Below are 22,250 nucleotides of genomic sequence, written 5' to 3' on the forward strand. Positions count from 1 at the left end.
AATGTGATGAAATGGACCAACCCACTCAATGGAAAGGGATAGAAATGGAAGAGAGTTAGAAATCTATTGTTTTTATACCAATGTGGAGGCAGATGACTAACCTAAAAGTCCCTGCTGGTGCCCAAATTTCCTTAGAGGTATTTTAAACATATTCTTAGGCAACAAAAGTCGAGTAAGTCTTAGAGTACACCAGGAATTTTGGAGTAAGCAAGAATTGGATATGCTTCAGGAGTTGGAACAGTGGACATCTTAAACATCAGAACATTTAAAGCCAGTTGTGGGAATTACAGGGGAAAATAAAAACTATGATGGGCTAAGTTATGATGATCTCAGAGATGATGGGCCAAAAAATCTGCCTCCCTGGTCACAGAGACAGTCAAGTTCCTTGAACCCATGCAGCAAAGAGTGAACCAAATAATATCCTGCCTGTCAAATATATCCCAAAAACAACATAGAGCTAAGGTCTGCAAGATGTAGAGATTTGGAATTGCTCTTGGGTGAGCTTGGGACTAACCTCCTACAGTTGGGTGTTCACCAGGTTCCAGATTGGGTATGTGATGCAATGAGCAGGAAAACAATTTCCTTCTGCCTTTGGGATTTGATAGGAACAAATTATCTACTTGATTCCAGTAAGGATACATTTTATGTTGGTACTGTTACGCTGCAGACCAGCAACGATAGAAATTCACCAAGAGACTCTTAAAAGAAAAACAATAAGACACTATATTTATTAATAAGTACTAATAATATAACAACTTAGCTAGCTTAACCCCAACGATGTGCAAATATGCTTATGTGTGTGTTGGTGAGTGTGTGAAATACCCAAACCAATACAGCTTAGGCACAATTCTGGAAAGTCATTCCAAGGTTATGTCTTAGAAATCCTGTGTTGAAACTCAGAACTTTTAAATTGATGTCAGAAGTAATCACAAAGGAGGCAAGAGACTGAATGACCAGACTGCTGAAAACTCATGAATCTTTGTTGAATTGCATCTAGAAAAATGTCCTTTCATATGAATGGTTGTCACAACTCCCCTCTTCCTTGCATAGGGGAAATGAAACATGTGACTTCCACAATGCTTCCAAAACACAGGCACAGGTCACAATGGTTATTATCCAATGCAGGAATTCTCCTGCTCCTTTTACCCACATAAATCAAAAAATACCATTACAATGGTCATGGTAGTTCAATAATTCCCCTTACAAGGAGAATCAGTAGAAGTCCTGTTTCTTTAAGGGTCCCAAACACATGACTTTCTTTAAGTGTTCCACTTACATGACTCACTTCCCACCTGTTTTCCTGGTTAAACAACCATTGTTCTTTTTCTTCCAGAGCATCACTTTGTTTATAGTCAATACTTAATGATGCCTCTCCATCTCACCACAAGCTGTGAATGGTTGGATCTTGCACTAATCCTTCAATTGGTAGTCATTAAATAAAATGTGAGCTTGTAATAGTACTATCTTTCATATTCCAGTAGAGAGCCTCAAGCACACCTGTGAGAAAGGTATACAATATGGGTATCACCAAGAGATATAGATTTATTTAAAGGCACCCCTTTCTATTGCAATAGAAAAGTAAGGATTACTCAACCTGATTAGTGTCATTGGTGAGGAAGAAATCCCTAGTGAAGGATTATGTATTATGTACACATGAGAATTGTTCTTTGGTAATTGTCTCAGTTAAGGACATCTATGTCAGACATGATCGTGTTGGCGACTGGCCACAATTTCACCATCTCAGATTTGTTGCTCCAAGTCCAAGATCCAAATCAGTCTTGCCTCCCTTAATGTTGCTCTGATTAATAGATTATTGAAAGTAATTAATGTTCACCTTTTGCTGATTTGGTACAAAAGATAGAGACTCTTGACATACAACAAGTTACTTCTGACACAATCTATATCCTTTTGTACCTCCTCTTCTCCCTCCCATCCCTTCCTAAACTACTGAGTGGAAAAGAATGATAAGAGTCCACACAAATTGTCTATGAATGTTGAGACCTGGGAAAAGATTAAGAATAGTAAGGGGAAAAAAAATCGCTGATGGGAGCTATCTATCGCCCACCAAATAACAATAGCACACTGTCACAGTCAATTAACTGAAAGATAACTGAGGCATGTAAGAACAGAATGGCAGTTGTCATAGGGGACTTTAACTTCCACGTAGATTGCGAAAATCAAGTTGGTTGAAGAAGTGTGGAGGATGACTTCATAGATAGCTTTCTTGAGGAGCATTTTCAAGGGAGAATGCTATTTTAGATTTGGTATTGTGCAATGAGATAGGTAAAATTAACCATCTAGTAGTTAAGGACCCTCTTGGAAAAAGTGATCATAGTCTGATTGAATTACTCATACACATAGAGGGTGCAATAGTTAGATCTAAAACTAGTGCATAATACTTGAACAGGGAAGACTACATCAGGATGAGGGAGGAATTGGTCAGCGTGGACTGGGAGCACAGGCTAGTCAGCAGAACAGTTAAGGAACACTGGAAGACTTTCAAAGAGATTTTTCACAATGCTCAACAAAAATATATTCCTTTTAAAATTAAGGCCAGTAAGAAAGGGAAGTGTCAGCTTTGGTTAACTAAGGAAATAAAAGTATACAAGAGTAGAGGGAAACTGAAGGATTGGGAAAACTTTAAAAGGCAACAAAGGATAACTAAACTGGAAATAAGGAAAGGTAAGAAGGATTATGAAAGTAATTAGCACAAAATAAAAAAACAGATAGCAAAACATTTATAAATATATCAAACTGAAGAAGGTGGCAAAAGTCAGCATAGGTCCCTTGGAAGATGAGAAAGAGAGATTGATAGTAGTAATGAGGAAATGGCCAAGACATTGAAAAATATTTCATGGTGGTCATGCAAAGAGTGGCGATAGGGATGTGAAGGGAGGTGAGGACCTTGTAAAAAAGAGGTAGTGATAAGCAAACTAATGGGACTGAAAGCGAACAAATCCCAAGGTACTGAAGGAAATGGCAGGAGTTGATGTGCTGGTAGTCATTTACCAAAATTCTCTGGACTCTAGGCAGGTCCCAGCAGATTGGAAGACAGCAAATTTCACGCCACTTTTTAAAAATGGACATAGGCAGAAGACAGGTAACTATCGGCCAGTTAGCTTAATGTCTGTAGTCGGGAAAATGCTTGAAGCTGCCATTAAGGATGAAATAACGAGACATTTAGAATGAAGAGGTTCCATCAGGCAGACATAGCATGGATTCAGAAAGGGCAGGTCTTGTTTGACAAACTTTTTTTAAAATTTTTTATTTTTCACACCATAAATCACAATAGCCATGATATACACTTTTTCTTTTTCACACATTTACAGTGACTTTTTCTCCCCCCCCCCCCCCTCCCTCCTCCCAAACCACCCCCCCACCCCCCCCCCCTCATCCATTTTAGGTATACAATCTAGGTTGCATTAATTCAGTCAGACAATGTTGTCATTCAACAAAAATACACCAGAAATTCTACAGAGTCCATTCTTTTCTTTCCTTTTCCTTCCATCAACTTAGGTAATGTTTGTCCCCGGTAGGTTTTCGCTATTGTATTTAATGTAAGGCTCCCATACTTGTTCGAATATTTCAATATTATTTCTTAAACTATATGTTATTTTTTCTAATGGAATACATTTATTCATTTCTATATACCATTGTTGTATTTTCAAATTATCTTCCAATTTCCAGGTTGACATAATACATTTTTTTGCTACGGCTAGGGCTATCTTAACAAATCTTTTTTGTGCATCTTCCAAGTCAATTCCAAATTCTTTATTTTTTATGTTACTTAGGAGAAAGATCTCTGGATTCTTTGGTATATTGTTTTCTGTTATTTTATTTAATATCTGATTGAGATCATCCCAAAATTTTTCTACTCAGTCACATGTCCAGATTGCATGAATTGTTGTTCCCCTTTCTTTTTTTTACATCGAAAACATCTATCAGATACTGTTGGGTCCCATTTATTTAACTTTTGCGGTGTAATGTATAGTCTGTGTAACCAATTATATTGTATCATACGCAGCCTCGTATTTATTGTATTTCTCATCGTTCCAGAACATAATTTCTCCCATGTTTCCTTTTTTATCTTTATATTTAAATCTTGTTCCCATTTTTGTTTAGTTTTACCATTTGTTTCCTCATTCTCCTTTTCTTGCAGTTTAATATACATATTTGTTATAAATCTTTTGATTAACATTGTATCTGTAATCACATATTCAAGGTTACTTCTCTCTGGTAAACTCAAATTGCTTCCTAATTTATCTTTCAAGTAGGATCTCAGTTGGTAATATGCCAGCGCTGTATCTCCAGTTATATTGTACTTATCTCTCATTTGTTCAAAGGATAAGAATCTACTTCCTGAAAAACAATTTTCTATTCTTTTAATCCCTTTTTTTTCCCATTTTCTAAAGGAAAGGTTGTCTATTGTAAAAGGGAGTAGCTTATTTTGCGTCAATATTAGCTTTGGTAATTGATAATTTGTTTTATTTCTTTCTACATGAATCTTCTTCCATATATTGAGGAGATGGTGTAATACTGGAGAAGTTCTATGTTGTACCAATTTTTCGTCCCATTTATATAATATGTGTTCAGGTATCTTTTCCCCTATTTTATCTAATTCTAATCTCGTCCAGTCTGGTTTTTCCCTTGTTTGATAAAACAAATGGTACCTTAATTGTGCGGCTCTATAATAATTTTTGAAGTTTGGCAATTGTAAGCCTCCTTGTTTATACCATTCTGTTAATTTATCTAGTGCTATCCTCGGTTTCCCCCCTCTCCATAAAAATTTCCTTATTATTTTCTTTAACTCTTTGAAGAATTTTTCTGTCAGTTGTATTGGCAATGCCTGAAATAAGTATAGTATCCTTGGAAAAATGTTCATTTTAATACAGTTTATCCTTCCTATCAGTGTTAGTGGTAGCTCTTTCCAATGCTCTAAATCGTCCTGTAATTTTTTCATTAGTGGATTGTAATTGAGTTTATATAATTGGCCTAGATTTTTGTTTATTTGTACACCTAGGTATCTTATTGCCTGCATTTGCCATCTGAATAGGGATTCCTTCTTAAATTTTGAGAAATCCGCGTTATTCATAGGCATTGCTTCACTTTTATTTACGTTTATCTTGTATCCCGACACTTTTCCATATTCCTTCAATTTCTTATATAGTTCTTTTATTAATAGTTCTGGTTCTGTTAAGTACACTATCACATCATCCGCAAATAGACTGATTTTATATTCCCTGTCTTTTATTTTTATTCCTTTTATATTATTATCTATTCTTATCGATTCTGCTAGTGGTTCTATAGCTAGCGCAAACAATAATGGTGATAGTGGGCATCCCTGCCGCGTTGACCTGCTTAAGTTAAATTGCTTTGATACATGTCCATTTACTGTCACTTTCGCTAACGGTCCCTTATATAATGCTTTAATCCAATTAATATACTTCTCCGGTAAACTGAATTTTTGCAATACTTTGAACAAGTAATTCCATTCTACTCTGTCGAAGGCCTTCTCTGCGTCTAAAGCAACTGCTACTGCAGGTGCTTTATTTCCTTCTACTGCATGAATTAAGTTAATAAATTTACAAATATTGTCTGTTGTGCGTCTTTTTTTGATAAATCCTTGTTTGACAAACTTGCTGGAGTTTTTTGAGGATATAATGGCTACAGTGGATAGAGGGGAACAGGTTGATATATATTTGGATTTCCAGAAAGCGTTTAATAAGGTGCCGCACTGGAAGACTTTAAGATACAGATGAATGGAGTCAGGGGAAGTATATTGGCATGGATTGAGGAATGGTTAACTAACAGAAGGCAGAGAGTTGGGATAAATGGGTGTTTTTCTGATTGGCAGACAGTGGTAAGTGGGGGGGCTCCAGGGGTCGGTGCTGGGTCCGCAGCTGTTCACCATTTACATTGATGATTTGGAAAAGGGGACAGAGTGTAATGAAGCCAAGTTTGCAGATGATACTAAATTGAGTGGGAAAAGCAAATTGTACAGAAGATGTGGAGAAGCTGCAGAAGGATAAAGTTGTTAGGTGAGTGGGAAAAGGTCTGGCAGATGGAGTACAATGTTCATAAATGCAAGGTCATCCATTTTGGTAGGAAAAATAGAAGAGTGGTGAAAAAGTACAGCATGTTGTAGTGCAGAAGGACTTGGGGGTACTTGTGCATTAATCATAAAAAATTGGGATGCAGGTACAGCAGGTTATAAAGAAGGCAAATGGAATGTTGGCCTTCATCACTAGAGAAATCGAATTCAAGAGCAAGGCACTGGTGAGGCCGCACCTGAAGTACTGTGTATGGTTCTGGTCTCCATACTTGAGGAAGGATATACTGGCCTTGGAGGCAGTCCAGAGGAGGGTTAGCAGGTTGATCCCAGAGATGAGGGGGTTGACCTACGAGGAGAGACTAAATCGTCTGGGATTATACTCTCATGAATTTAGAAGAATAAGATCTCTTCTCATTCTAGAAACATATAAAATTATGAAAGGGATAGATAAGATAGAGGTAGGAAAATTGTTTTCACTGGAAGGTGAGACTAGAACTAGGGGACACAGCCTCAAGATTCAGGGGAGGAGATTTAAGACTGAGATGAGGAAAAACTGTTTTTCCCAGAGAGTAGTGTATCTTGGAATTCTCTGCCCAGGGAAGCAGTTGACGCTACTTCATTAAACATATTTAAGGATAAGTTAGATAGATTTTTACATAAAATAGGAGTTAAGGGATTTGGGGAAAAGGTGGAGTTGAGTCAATGATCAGATCAGCAATGATCTTATTGAATGGCAGAGCAGGCCCGATGGTCCGTATGGCCTACACCTGCTCCAATTTCCTATGTTCTTATGATAATCTTCAAAAGGTCATACTGCAAAAAGATAATATAATAGAGGGACTGCAAACCTCCAAGCATGAGGGATCAGGTGTTGAGGTTAATACGTAGATTTCTGTTATGTTACACTTAATTGATGCTCTCAGGAGAGTGAATTCTAAGAAAGCATCCAGTCCGGATGGAGTACTTGGCCGAGTATTGAAAACCTGTGCTGACCAACTTGCCAATGTATTCACAGATATCTTTAACATCTCACTCCAGCAAGGCATGGTATCTAATGGTTTAATGCCCAAGAACAGTGTGGCAACCTGCCTAAATGACTATTGACCAGTGGCACTCACATCAACAGTGACAAAGTATTTTGAAAAGCTGTTGTTGAAGCATATCAGCTCCTGTCTGAGTGGCAACATAGATCTGTTCCAATTTGACTACCATAGCAATAGGTCTACGGTGGCTCATCTCACTGGCTCTACAGAAAGCCCTAGAACACCTGGATAACCATGATGCATACATCAGGATGCTCTTTATTGACTACAGTTCGGCATTCAACACCATCATCCCCCCAAAATTGATCAGCAAACTCCACTGTGCAATGGATCCTGGATTTCCTCACCTCTAGTCCACAATCTGAGGATTGGTAATAAAATCCTCACAATCTCCATCAGTACTGGGGCACCACAGGGCTGCATTCTTAGACCCCTGCTCTACATGCAGAATACCTATGACTATGTGGCTTAGTATGAAAACAGCACCAACAAAATTCGCTGATGATATTATGGTAAGGTGTTATATAAAAAGGGATGATGAATCAGTATGCAGGAGGGAGATTGAAAACATGGCTGAATGGTGCACCAACAATTACCTTTCACTCAATGTCATCAAAACTAAGGATCTCTTTGTTCACTTCAGGAAGGGAAAACCAACAATTTACGATCTATTGATGATTGGAAAATCAGAGGAGGAGAGAATGAGCAATTTAAATTCTTGGGAGTTAGTATCCTGGAGAATATTTCTTGGGCCCAACACACTAATGGCATCATGAAGAAAGCACGACAGCACCTCGACTTCGAGAGGTTTGGTATGATATCAGAAATCCAGGCAAATTTCTACAGATGTATGGTGGAAAGTATACTGACTGGCTACGTCACAGTCTGGTATGGGGACACCAATACTCCCAAGTTTAAGTCCTGCAAAAGGTAGTGGACACAGCCTAGGACAAAACAGGCAAAACCCTTCTCACCATCTGAGAACGTATTCAGGGAACGCTACTGTTGGAGAGCAGCAGCAATCATCAAGTATCTACATTACCCAGCACATGCTCTGTTCTCACTGCTGCCATCAGGAAAGAGGTCTAGGTGCCACAAGATTCAAATCACCAGGTTCAGGAACAGCTGCTACCCCTCCACCATCAGAATCTTCATCAACAAACTCAATCAGGGACTCATTTAAAGACTCTTGATTTTTTTTTCTCTATTTCACAGTCAATTTTGTTTATATTCCTTTATTTGTTTACATGTGTTCATTGAGTACAGTTTTTGGCATTACCAACAAGTGGTAATTCTGCCTAGCCCACAGGAAAAAATTCTCAGGGTTGCATGTGATGTCATGTATGTACTCTAACAATAAATCTGAATTGTTGTACTTTGTCTTGTGCTCATGGTGAAATGTCTTGTCATTCATATCTTTAGTGGACAAACAAAAGGTGCAACAAAAATGTCAGGCTCTGCTAGAGAGAGGCAGGAAAAGATATAGTGAATCTGGAACTTGTTAAAACATACAAATATTTTGCATCTGTCCTCACTTGCAAATATGATGAATGTACATAAAATCAAGGGTCACTTTCAGGTTGATATTATTTACAGTAGAGTACCTTAAGGGTTAACAACCCCATGGCATTCAGAGTCATGAGGATTCTTTTGTTATGCTCCTTCTATATTAATGACTGATAATTGTTCTCTCTCCAGCCCAGAGAAGTGTCCTTTCCCCTTTAACATGCAACCAGTGTTATCTGATTGTTGGTTCTTTTCTTATTTTTTTTATCCTCCATCCAATTTAATTTCATTTTCTGTACCGGTATAACTGTAATTCACTCTCTTCAGTTCCAACACAAAGGAGATGCATCTTTGCTCTTACCATTTGTTCATTTCTCAATTGCCCCAATTCAAGCAATTTGTGTTGCAGAAATATTCATTGTGGAACAACACATACCAAATGATTCAATAGTATGATTTCTGGCATAATATTATGATAATCACAAATTCTTAAATGAATATGAATTGTTTAAAATGTTTTAATATTATTGGGAAAAAAACTAATGACAATTTTAGATTGTTAATTAAATAACAATATGAAATAATAAGTGATAGCTTTTGGACTTCAGTCATGGTGGGCCTCCGGTTAGACCATATGAGCATTGGACAAAAGGGCAAAAATAGGCTATTCAGCCCATCGAGTCTGCCCTGCCTTTCAATCCATTTTCCCACTCAGTTCCACTGCCCAGCCTTCTTCCTATAACCTTTTAGTGCCCTGGCTAATCATGAACCTATCAATCTCTGCCTTAAATACACACAATGACCTGGCCTTCACAACAGCCTGTGGCAACAAATTCCACAGATTTATTAACCTCTGGCGAAAGAAATTCTTTTGCATCTCTGTTCTAAGTGGATGCAATCCTGAAGTTGTATCCTCTTGTCTTAGACTCTCCCATGAAGGGAAACAACCTTTCCACATCTACTTTGTCCATGCCTTTCAAAATTCAAAATGTTTCAATGCGATTCCTCCTCTTCCCCCCCCCCCCCACCCCCCATTCTCCTAAATTACATTAAGTACAGGCCAAGAGCTGTCAAACACTCTTCATGTGATACCCCTTTCATTCTCAGAATCAATCTTGTGAATTTCCTCTGAACTCTCTCCAATGTCAGCGCATCCTTTCTTAAATTAGGAGCCCAAAATTATTCACAATACTCCAAGTGAATTCTTACCCATGCCTTGTAAAGCCTCAACATCACATTCCTCTTGAAATGAAAGCCACTCGCCTCTTTTATACCAACACAGCCTTTTGCTTGGGATAGGGTTTTGGATGTTGACAGATTATTGGTGAATACTGACACATTTTAAATCTATCTTTTTTTTCTTATTTGTGTTTTATTTTAAATCTGTTGTACACATGATGGCTTCAAGTTTCAGATTGCTCAATGAAAAATTCAATTGGTTTGTGCACAGAGTTGATGAATTTTATTATAAATATATGCTCATATAATCCTTAATTTATTACATATATTTGTTGATATGGTAACCTTTAGTCTGTGCAGAGTCAAAGAATTGGTCATTGCACAGTATAGTTATCAAATGCAATGTTCTGCATTCTCCACTCTACCCAAGATGTGACCTTCCTGTTCAAATTTAAATATATTATTCAGCCTTTGAGAGTTAAATAGCTATTAGTAGAAGCAAATTAAGAGTTCCACTGTTTGAATATAGATTTATGCATGAATGTCTGTACTTCATTTGTTCTTCTTTTATTTTCTTGCCTTCTCTACAACCATCTTGCATAGACTGGAGGATTTTCCTACTTCACCTACAAGTACAGTCAAACAAGAATTTCTGTATGTTAAACCCGCATGATTTGGGCTTGCATCTTTAACTTAGCTGAAATATTTAAAAATATATATCTTCAGTATTAGCTTAATGCTGTGCTTAAATCAATCCTGGGAAAGTTGTAAGGGACAACATTAAATATTGTACATTTAAATATTGTGGTTTGTGTTGTGTTGAAAGCTGGACAGAAATTTAATAGTCAACCAGTTGTAAGATTTTGGAGAAACTAACTTGAAGCTTTGACTTTCTAAATATTGACTGAAAGAAAAATATTTTTAATTACTTTTTATACAGTTTATAAAACGAAATGATCCTAATCTAATTTTCAGTGCTGAAGTTTAATTATATTTAAGGTTTTGTGATTTTTTTTTCTCGATCATTTTAGTAGAGATGTATGCAAATATGAACTCAATGCATGGAAATTTAGAATAATTTCGTACATAGATAAGCATGCCATTTGTAAAGATAGATTTGTTTTCATTTCATAAGGGTACACATGACACCCATGTTATGGGGGAATGGGGGTCGGGGGTTTGGCAGTGGTGTGTGTTTTTAGAATACTATCAGTAATGCAAATTTTCTGTCATGTAAAACACATCATCTTCAAGTTGAAAAATTATGTTTATTCATTTTTTATTCAGATAAATTCTGATTACAAATTTTATTCAGTAGTTTCAATTTTTAGGTTGTGATTTGTCATTGCATAAAATCAAATTTCTCATTAACCAAATGGCTGTAATGAAGGAGTTGCATGTGTATGTCAAAGCTGTTTAGTGCTTTATTACTGCAGCACCCTGCTTGTCCCAGCGTCCCAACCTAAAGTATATTTTTCCTATTCTGTTTTCATTCTTTATTTAATCCTCCCTCCATATCCATAACATACAGTTCCACATACGCTAATTCTGTTTTGTAGCCCTTTGTGTGGTGACTTTTCAAAGGCCATCTTAAACTCCATTTCCTGTGGTTCCCCATTATCTATTATGTCATTTGCAATGTCAAACTCAGATTTTCAAATAAGGTCTTGTTTTCATAATTTGGTATTTGCCCAGTCCTGTTAAAATTTTCCATGTGTGCTCCTATCATGTCCTTAACAATGGATACCATTTTCTCCACCAATGATGTCTGGATAACTGTTCTGAACTTCCTTTTCTCCTCTCCAACCTTTCATGAATAATAGTCTGTTACATTCCAATTTTTGGGAACTTCCAGAATTGAACTTTGGAAGATCATGCCTTTTCTCTCTTCAGCCACTACATTTGAAAGCCTAGGTCCTGGGGTTTTATCAGTTTTTAATCCATTGTTTCATCCATACTTTATTATTATTGCTAATTTTATTAATCTTGTGGCTCATAATTGAGATGCTGTTCACTCCTATATTCAGGAGCTTTTTTCTCTATAAAGGCGCACACAATTCAGTGTAATTTCACTGGCATTTCTCCAATATAATTTCTCCTGTTTCATTTCTCACCTGACATCATGATCAGTTCCAGTCAAAATGTCCCTTTTTTATTTATTGTACAAGGAATTTCTTGAAGGAACTTGACTGATGCACATGAGATTTCAATGACAGTCCTTACACAAGCATTGTGTTCTTTAACAGAAGTGATAACATCATCAGTGTTTGTTTGCTAATCTCTTAACTAGTAATTAACATTGGTGAAAAATGTACAAACACTGACTTACATTTTTCATTCATTTGCAAACAAGGAGCAAATCCCCATTGACCCCACATGCACTGAAGGCCACCTGCTGACTCTTGAATGCTTTGCTCCCTTCTAGCACCTGCATGGCTGATCATAACAGTATTATCACAGAAGCTATAATATCTGCAAGTTTGGGATCGTGCGAGTTGTACTTTAATGCACCGCATGACAACGGGTAAAGGAAGAGCCAGCGAGAAAAACCTGTAAAGGTAAATTCCACCAACTTAGACATTTTATTTTTGTGGGCTTGGCAACAATGTGCTCAAGCTAAATACAGCACAAATGCCAAAAGTTGGTGAAATTTAATTTGCAGACTTTGTTTTAAGGGTATTATAGAAAAAATAGAAAAGGTAGAATCATGACTTGCAAAGGTATATTGTTCATGACAACAAAGGTTGAAAGATTATGAAATGTTATAATGTAATATTGAAGAACTGCACAACTTGAATTTTGATATTATTTTCATGGATCCAGAAGGATTGTCACAAAGTACATTCAAATTCAGCATGACACCTAAGGGGCAAGTTGGAAGGAATATCCTCAGACCAAGAGCAAAGTAAAAGGATTTTTGGTGTTACATATTGCTGAGTTGATACTTTGAAAACAAATTGGATAGTTGATTCAAAATAGGTTTGTTTGAAATGAATGTGAATGTGATTGAGTTAGACGGCTTGTGAACAAAATAACTTGATGAGATGAATGGCTTGTTTCCATGGTATGGCATATTACAAAGCAACATTTGTTTGAAATCTCCAGTGTCATTGGTTGATGTCTTTTGCTTATCTTTCTAGAACTGTAGTGAAATGCAGTATTGCCAAATCTCAGGCTCTGTACAGTGCCCAGAGAGGATTGAAGACCAACAACACAATGGTTATAAAAGTAGGAGCAATCAGTATCAATATTCCTCAACACCCTGCTACACTACATAGTATGATGGTTCGGAGTTCTCACCAACTCTCCAAACAGATTTCAGATCTCATTCGTCAGCCATCAACATGGTAAGCAGTTTGTAAAAAGTCGAGTTGAAGATAATATTTTGCTTTGATTGATTTTAAAAACGTGCAAAAATAAAAATTGCTAACTGCAGACAAGTCAATATAGTTGTTTCCACCAAATTCATGGTAACAATGCTAATGGTTTACTTGTAATTCTTTCAGTACAAGCACCAATTGTACTGCTTTCAATATAGTATATTGGATTGGTTGCTCATGTTGTGCTCTCCTCTACACTGGGGTGATCCAGTGTAGATTCTGAGCTTCTGGTTGCTCACCATTTCAATAATTAAAGAAGTGAAATACAGTCAGTAATTCTTGAAACTAAAAGGAGAAGGCTGGAAATGCTTGGGAGTCAAGTGATGCATCTTTATTATTAACTTAGCCATTTTCCTTGCCACTGTCACTACCTGACATGAAGTGAACGTACAGCATTCTTTTGGTTTTCAGTTTAGCAAAATGCACTGACCTGCATTACACAGCTTTAACTTGTTCCATTAATGAGACAGCTCATGATGTGCCATGGCTGGATTTCTCACAGTGGTCAAAGCTCACATCAAAATAATAGGCAATAGATGTATATCAGCAATTGCAGATTTTAATCTCAATAGTACCTTGCTGAATAAATATTGGAAGGTAACTGTAGAAGATAGGCAATTGACCCAGCACATCATTGCAATGTCTAAATAATCAACATCCTCATTTTCTAAAATAAATATGCCTTGTAGCAATGAATATTTGGTTCAGATTTGATTATTGAATGTTGGGGAAAAAAGATTAATATTTCTTTTTAATATTTTATGGTCACAGTAAAAAGTGTTTGATTCTCCAAATGGGAGTTCAAAACTCTTTCAAATGTACTTTAACATAAAATCTGCTCCAAAACAGAATTATGACATGTTATTAAGATCCTTTTGCCAAGATTCAGATTTTATTTTTGTATATAGCATACCAGTGGTAAAGGAGGATGTTTCTACTCCGCAACCCTATGAGAAGCCGCCTTCGAGTGTCAATCAAACCCCTGTTGAAGCAAATGAATTTCCTCAGCTGCCAGAGGGTTTGGAGAAGAAACCAATTGTACTTAAATTTAGTGCTTTATTTGATGGCATCACCATTGGAGCTGCATTACTACCATCTCTTAAAGCGGAATACAAAATGGGCAGGATGAAAAGTCATGGAATGACAGGTATGAGTGTGTCACTGGCATGCAAACCTTATAATTTTGTGATCGGTTATGTTCATGATCAAAACTTTTTCATTTTAAATTTATTTATAAAAGTACAAACTCCTTACAGAGAGCACTGGATTCTAACCCTGGTTGCTGGTGGTGTAACAGCGTGCGCTAACTGTGTGGCTCCAAACCTAGTATTTTGAAAGTTTAATAAATGGCAAAGAATGAGCAGAAATGTCAAACTACCTCTGCCAAGGATGTTTCTTTAATTAAACTTGCCTCCAAAGTAGTGTGCCATTTTATGGGAATGGAATCAGTAATTGCATGATAGATAGTTAAGACAATTTATAAAGTCTGTCATCGTCCTTTTTGAATTGTATTTTGTAGGTTTTATTTGAAATGAGCCACATTTATTATAAATGTATTTTAAGTCAGTGGCTTGGATTTTAATAAATGCCAAGAGCTACACTGAACTATTGTTAAATATGGAATAATTGAAATTGCTGACTTACTTGAAACACAAAGTGGAGGCTTTACATAAGTTTATATTTAAATGCAACTCAGCATTGAATGTACAATTAGGACAGGGAGTACAGCTTTACCCTGTGAGTGATTAGTTTTAAAGTTCATGAACTATGTTTTGTGGTTGTAATAATGGTGAAGTTGTCACTATTTCCTATAAGCTGCAAATAATTTTCACACTGTAGTTAAATGAAGTCCATTAAATGTAAATTTCAGTATTGTAAAATACACTAAATATCTGTAGCTTATTTACATGTTGTTGAAATGGGTTTTTATTGGTGTACAGTGCAACAATTATGTGGTCAACTATCTTACCCTGTAAATGTCAAATTCTCATGGAATACAAATGTTTCAAAATATTAAGGATTGTTTGGTATAGCATGTCTGTCATCTAGTTCCAGAAGTACTCCCCTTTTTTTCCAATTAAGCTTAAGTAGGATGGAAACCAACTGCATAGTCTCCAACAAACACTGTTTCCTAACTACTATTTCCTCTTATTACCTTTTTCATGGTCTCAGTGCATCTGTGACTGCCCTAATCTATTGATATCTTCACAATGGACCTTTCAGCTGCTCAATTTACTGGCTTCATGTTTTGCCCTTCAGAAATTTGACTTCCTCTGAAACACTGCTGCTTTCATCCCAAATTTTTGCTTGTTGATCGACAGATCCTAATCCCATCAATGTTTCTATTACTATTCTTGTATTGTAACATTCACATATGCTATAAAGTTCTTGGCCTCTGCCACTGTTTCCTTTGTTTTGTATGTGGATGATAAAGAAAAAGAATCTGAGTTGTCTATGATGTCATCTATGTACTTTGACAATAAATCTGAACTTTGAACTTGAAAGTAATTTGGAAGAGATCCAAAATTCACCTGCCTGTATTCCCACCTTAAAATTCCCAGTCACTAATCACCCACATAAAGATGATTTCACTCCATTTCCCAGCCAACCTCGCAAATTTGGAACAACTCCGTGGCCTAATTAATTCCAAAGAAAGCTATTAATAGATTATGCTTTTCAAACTACTGTCATTTAAAATGGTCCAACGACTTTACTAAAGCTTGGATAAAGCAGCTTCCCTAACATTTAAATCTCAGTCAGAAGCCACAAATATTGAGGAAAATGCATGAAAAGGGTTTGGTTACTGAGGCATCTGTTGGTGGTAGTAATAGTGCCACATGTTCTCCAAATAGAAAGACATTAAACCATCTTTCCATATTATTTTGAGTGGAATTTGTTATGTATTTATCACCAACTGTTAGTTAAAGATGTCATAGCACCAATGTAAGCATTTTATTATGAAATATTTTCTTCCAATCACTAGGAGCGCAAACAAGGTTTACATTTGAGCTGCCCAGTCATAGGCTGCGATTCCAGTCTAAAGTAACGCCTGTTGATTTGGCAGCATTGCCTCCATCAGCCAGCCTTAATCTACCACAAGTCACCATGTCTGGAGAGTACATTATGGAAGAGCACGAATGTCACCCAGACAAATCCTGGAATGCAGATGAGTTCCCATTAAAACAAGGCAACTACCTACAAGGAAACTATTTGCGATGTGTTGCTGAGGTATGCCTGTGATTGGGAAATACTGTTGATATCAAATTAATATTTACTTAAATTCAAATAACCTCGGCTACATTAATTATGCCTGTTTGTCTGCAGGTTGGTTCTTTTGAGCACAACTTGACAACAGACCTTTTGAATCAGCTGGTCTTTTTACAGAAAGTTTTTATGAAAGAGGTCAATGAAGTTATTCAGAAAGTATCAGGTATGCAATAAATTTCCTTTTGGCTTCAAGTTAATTGAAGGAGTACTTTGTGGATCAAGCCAGATTAAAATTCAGTAGCACAGTCACTCCAATTTACTTGTTTCCTATTTCCTTTCCATGCATGGTACTACGTTAATAGAAATGTGATGCTGATATTCAAAGGGGTGGGGTTGGCATGTTGGTGGGTGAAGAGAGCAGGTGATGGAAAGTTCACACGGAGGTTTGGACATGATGAGATAAGATTGGGGCTTGGGTTGTGAGGTTAGGATTTGTGGAGGTTATTTGGGGTCAGAGGCACGCTTATGATATATTCAGTAAAAGATATGCAAGAACAGTGTCAGTTGAGCTCCAATCTTCTTAACCTGACTCCACGTCCAGGTCCATATCCATCTCCAGTCTCAGAGTATAGCTCTGCCTTTATAACATAATACTGGTGGGTACAGCTCTGTGTAACACTGGGGTGCAGTACTGATTGGTACAGATTAATCATGTTTAACAGTGGGGTGCAGTATTGGTAAGCACAGGTCCAGGAGTGTCATTAGGGCTATCAGGATGTGGTAAGTGGAACAACCAAGGGAAGCAGTGAGAGATATCATGAAGGCAGCAGGGCAAGAGTGAGTGAAAGACGTGACTGTAATGGAGCAGTGAGAACAATGGCATTTGTGTTTAAACATGATTAAAATTATCAAACAAGTTTCTTATGAGTAACCTTCAAAAGTAATTTAGATTGTAATTTGGCTCTCTGTGGAAAATGTTCATTTCAATATGAACGATTTTCATTTGCATACCCTTTCAACAAACTTGTAATGTTAATATAAATCTGCAGGAGGGGAGCAACCTATACCACTGTGGAATGAACATGACATTTTAATGGATGGAGAAAAGCCAAAGATTTTGCTCTACTCTTTGAATCTACAATTTAAGGTAATTGCTATAAAATATCGATGCTTAAATATGGGAGTCATTCTTTATTGCATTTTCTTTTGAACCTGTTATAGAAACACTAATTTTGCTCAAGAAATTCTTGTGCTTTTACATAATTTACTGATGCTAATTATGTAAGGTGTTAGCATGACAGAACTGATGCTCTGTTCTTCTGCCGTTACTTGCACTCCAGTAAAAGAACTAATGCACAGATTGTGCAGTACTGAAAAAAAATCCTTTTGTGTCTATAACTTTATGCAGAATGACATGGATGCACACAGAAGTAGTGTATTTTAAATTGGATAAAAGTTAGACAGGATAATGATAATTACTTTTTAATTGAATTTCTAATTGCTTTGTATCTTTGCTATAATTTTAGCTTGCTGTATAATACTGGTAGTAAAAAAAAAAGGCAGCTTCAATGCTTATACTGTGCTCATTTCTTGTCTAGGGTATCCAAGTTACAGCAACTACTCCTTCCATGAGAGCTGTAAGATTAGAGACTGGACTTATTGAACTGGAGCTTTCAAATCGTATCCAAGCTAAGACGCAGCAAGGTGCAGGCCTTAACAGCAGCTATCTGAAACTGTTTGGTAAATGTCAGGTCGATCTTAACCTGGCATTAGGACAAATTGTCAAACATCAGGTACCTATTTACCAAATTTATATTGCGAACTGATTAGCTTTCTGAACACTAAATTGGTAAATTGGGGCATTAAATGTAGTTTATTGATATGAAAAGAAAAAAGGTATCTTGATGAACATTGTTTTAAAAAAAACTAATACCTTAAATCTGCAAAAAATGACAGGTGATGCCAAATTTAATAATCTGAGTATGAATTTCCAGCTGAAGTGATGAATGTGAGCTCAATTTTATCATTAAAGAAAATTGTGGACAGGTAAATGTACTCTTTCAATTTTATTGATATCTTTCCTGTAGTTAGGTGACCAAACCTTCACACAGTACTCCAAATTTAGCCTCAACAACCAATCTATCTGTGACACCAATTGCAGGGAATTATGCATCTGTATTCCCAAATCCTTCTGTTCTATAGCACCCAGCACCAATCCTTGAGGCACACCACTAATCACAAGCCTCCAGTCAGAGAGGCAATTATCCACCATCACTCTCTGGCTTCTCCCATAAAGCCAATCATTGAATCCAGTTTACTAACTCACCATGAATACCAAGCGACTGAACCTTCCTGACTAACCCCTTCTGTTGAACCTTATTAAAGACCTTACTAAAGTGCAGTGAGACAATATCCACTGCCTTTCCTTCATCAACTTTCCTGGTAACCTCCTTGAAAAAAATCTACAAGATTGGTTAAACACGATCTACCACACAGAAAATCATCTTGACTATCCCTAATCAGTCCCTGTCTATCCAAATACTTGTATATCCTATCTCTTAGAACACCTTCCAATAACTTACTTACGACTGATGTCAGGCTCACTGGCCTATAATTTCCAGGGTTATTTTTGGAGCCATTTTTTAAACAAAGCCACCCTCCTATCCTCTGGCACCTCACCTGTGGCTAAATATAGTACAAATCCGATTATCTAAAATCATATTCTCTAAAATCCTCAATTATCCAAAAAATGTTTTAAAAATTTTGGATAAATGAAGATACCTGAAACAAATGAGAAATCCTCATTTATCCAAAATTCTTTTGGAGCCGAACTGACCGGGGACCTCGGGCTCCTGGGCAGGAGCGGGGCCTTGGTGGGGAGATGTCAGTGATTGGTGGGAGCCAGCATTTTTTTGGTGAGAATTGAACATTATTTTAATGCTTAAAAAGTCTTCCCTTGTTGTTTGTTGTTGTTTAAACACTGTTGCAAGTGATTTGCTATTACTACTAGGCTTATTTTAAAAATGACCAGTTCTCTGAAAAAAGCCATTTATCCAACATAGTCCTGACCATTTTGGATAATCGGAGTTGTACTGTACATCTGCAATATCTACACTAGCCTCCATTAAGGTCTGACACAGTACATTGTCATACTGTGGGATTTATTCTCCTTTATTTGCTTTAAGACAGCAAGCACATCCTCCTCTTTTATCTGTGTAGGTTCCATGGACCTCCCTGCTTGTTTGTCATACTTCCCAAAACTCTGTGCCAGTTTCCTTAAGTAAGAACAGATGCAGAAAAAAATATAAGATCTCCCCTATTTCTTCCTACTCCACGCATAGCCAACCACTCTGATTTTCAAGAGGACCAATTTTGTCCCTTGCTATCACTTTGTTCTTAGGATTTTTAGGATTTTCCTTCCCCTTATCTGCTAAAGCAGCCCCATGTCTTGTTTTAGCCTTCCTGATTTCTTTCTTGAGTTTTCTTGCATTTTTACACTTGCAAGTTCCACATTTGTTCCGAGTTGCCTGTATCTGCTATACACCTCTCTTCTTCTTAATCAGATCCAAAATATCCATTGAAAATCAAGGTTCCTTATTCTGTTAATTTTGCCTTTAATCCTGAGAGGAACATCTCTATACTCTCAAAATTTTGCCTTTGATGGCCTTCCACTTACCAAGCACGTCCTTGTGAAAAAATGGACCTATCCTTATCCATAATTATCTTGAAACTAATGGCATTATGATCATTGAATCCCAAATGTTCCCCCACACACAGTTCTGTCACTTGTCCTATCTCATTCCCTATAGTAGATCCATTATTGGATTCTCTCTAGTTGGTAAATTGATATGTTGATTTGGAAAACTTTCCTGAACACACTTGACAAATTCTAAGCTACACAGCCCTTTTCCAGTCAATATATGGAATGTTAAAATCATCTATTATCACAACTTTGTTTCCTCCAGCTGTCTGCTACCTCCCTGCAGATTTGCTCCTCCAATTCACGTTGACTATTGGGTGATCTATAATATAACCCTGTTAATGTGGTTATACCTTACACATTCATCAGCTCCACCCATATAGCCTCAGTAGATGAGCCTTCTGGTCTGTCCTGTCTGAGCACAGCTGTGATAGTTTTCCTGACAAGGAATGCTACTCCTCCCCCTTTCATCCCTCCTGCTTGATTGTATCTAAAACCACAGAACCCCACATCATTGAACTACCAGTCCTTTCCCTGATTCAACCAAGTTTAACCAATGTCCACCATGTCATAATCTCATGTGCTGCTATAAGCTCATCTGTTCATCTGCATGTGGCAAGGGATCAAGACCATAACAGATAAAACTTTGTGAGTTAAAGACAATGATGTTTCTCTTCCGGACATACTGAACATCTTCTATAGACTATTCAATGAGAAGAACTGGCTGGCACAGAAGAAAGCTCCATGTCCTCCTGATGAAAGGGTCCCCTGCATAGTGCAGCCGAGGTGAGAGAAGCCTATTCAAGTTGAACCTGCACAAGGCAGCGGGACCAGACAACATTACTGGTCAGGGACTGAAGGACTGACTGAACCAACTCATAGAGTTCTTTACCTATGTCTTCATCTTGTCACTCCAACAGTCCATTGACCCCGCAGGTTTCAAGACGGCCATCATCATCCCACCAAAGAGGGTGACAATAATCGGCCTCACTGACTACTGCCCCATGGCACTGAGACCTCCACCATTATGAAGTGCTTTGAGTGTCACCTCCCTGAGACACTGGAGCCATTTCAATTTGTCTATAGAAGAAACTGTTCCACTGATGATGCCTTGTCCCTCCACTCCGTCTTGACCCACTGAGAGAACGGCACTGCATACGCCAGGCTGCTGTTCATTGACTTTAGCTTGACATTTTGTATAATCATTCCCCACACGCTGGTGGAGAAGCTGTCCTGTCTGGTACTTAACACCCCTCTCTGTAACTGGATTTATGACTTCCTCATGGAAAGACCACAATATGTCCTGGTCAGCAGCAGAACATTGATCACCATCACGCTGAACACTGGCACACCTCACGGCTGTGGCCTCATCAACAACGATAAGTCGCACTGCATAGAAGAGGTAAAAAAAATTTGTGATGTGATGATCATGGATTTCAGGAGGAACAGGATTGACCACTGTCCATTACACATTAATAATTCAGTAGAGAGAGTAAAGAGCATCAAATTCCTTGGAGTTCACTTTTCAAATGACCTATCCTGGACATACATCTCCTCACTTGTCAGAAAGATGCAACAGCAGCTACATTTCCTGAGAAGATTGAAATGGGCAAGGCTACTCTCTGTTAAGAGTGTCCTGGTCATCTGTAGTGAAGTGTGGTACTAATGCTATAGAGAATTGGATAGGAGGCAAATCCACAGGGACCATAAGAGTTTCAGAGAAGATCACTAGGGTCTCCCTCCCCACTCACCATTGACGTGATCTACCAGGATTGTTGTTTGAAAGGTGCATGCAAAATTGTTGGGGACCCCTTTCACCCCACACACAGCATCTTTCAGCTGCTCCCATTCAGAAAGAGCTTCAGGAGAATCAGAGCCAGCAGGCTGAGAAATAGCTTCTTGCCACAGGCGGTGAGACTGATGAACGACAAAAGGAACTGTTCACACCTACCTTCTGAGACAACTATTTATTAAACAATATTTAATTCTTGTATATGTATATTTGTCCTTCATATGTACTGCTTGACTGAAGGTGTATTATGTCTGGTTGCGTGTTTGGTGTTTTGATGGGTTGTACTTGTGCAATCGAATGATAAATAAACTTGAACTGCAATACTCCTTGCATTGAAATAGATGCACCTGAAAACATAATTTCCATCACACACAACCCTTCAATTTCTGGG

At 37.5% G+C, this 22,250-nt stretch overlaps 1 protein-coding gene across 6 annotated transcripts in view; it reads left to right on the forward strand.

Annotated features, from left to right (window-relative positions):
• The window catches only part of kiaa1109 (KIAA1109 ortholog), a 479,529-nt gene that overhangs the window by 334,601 nt on the left and 122,678 nt on the right, over positions 1-22,250 (forward strand). For 5 of the 6 annotated variants that reach the window (XM_069925175.1, XM_069925178.1, XM_069925176.1 and 2 more), the window contains 7 exons: positions 10,384-10,434; positions 12,921-13,127; positions 14,069-14,307; positions 16,144-16,388; positions 16,485-16,590; positions 17,417-17,514; positions 17,966-18,160. In XM_069925175.1, the coding sequence (XP_069781276.1) occupies positions 10,384-10,434; positions 12,921-13,127; positions 14,069-14,307; positions 16,144-16,388; positions 16,485-16,590; positions 17,417-17,514; positions 17,966-18,160 (1,141 nt within the window). The remainder of the gene's footprint in view (positions 1-10,383; positions 10,435-12,920; positions 13,128-14,068; positions 14,308-16,143; positions 16,389-16,484; positions 16,591-17,416; positions 17,515-17,965; positions 18,161-22,250) is intronic. The other variant, XM_069925177.1, reaches the window with a different exon arrangement.

Source organism: Narcine bancroftii, chromosome 3, assembly GCF_036971445.1.
Source record: "Narcine bancroftii isolate sNarBan1 chromosome 3, sNarBan1.hap1, whole genome shotgun sequence".
Classification (NCBI taxonomy): domain Eukaryota; kingdom Metazoa; phylum Chordata; class Chondrichthyes; order Torpediniformes; family Narcinidae; genus Narcine; species Narcine bancroftii.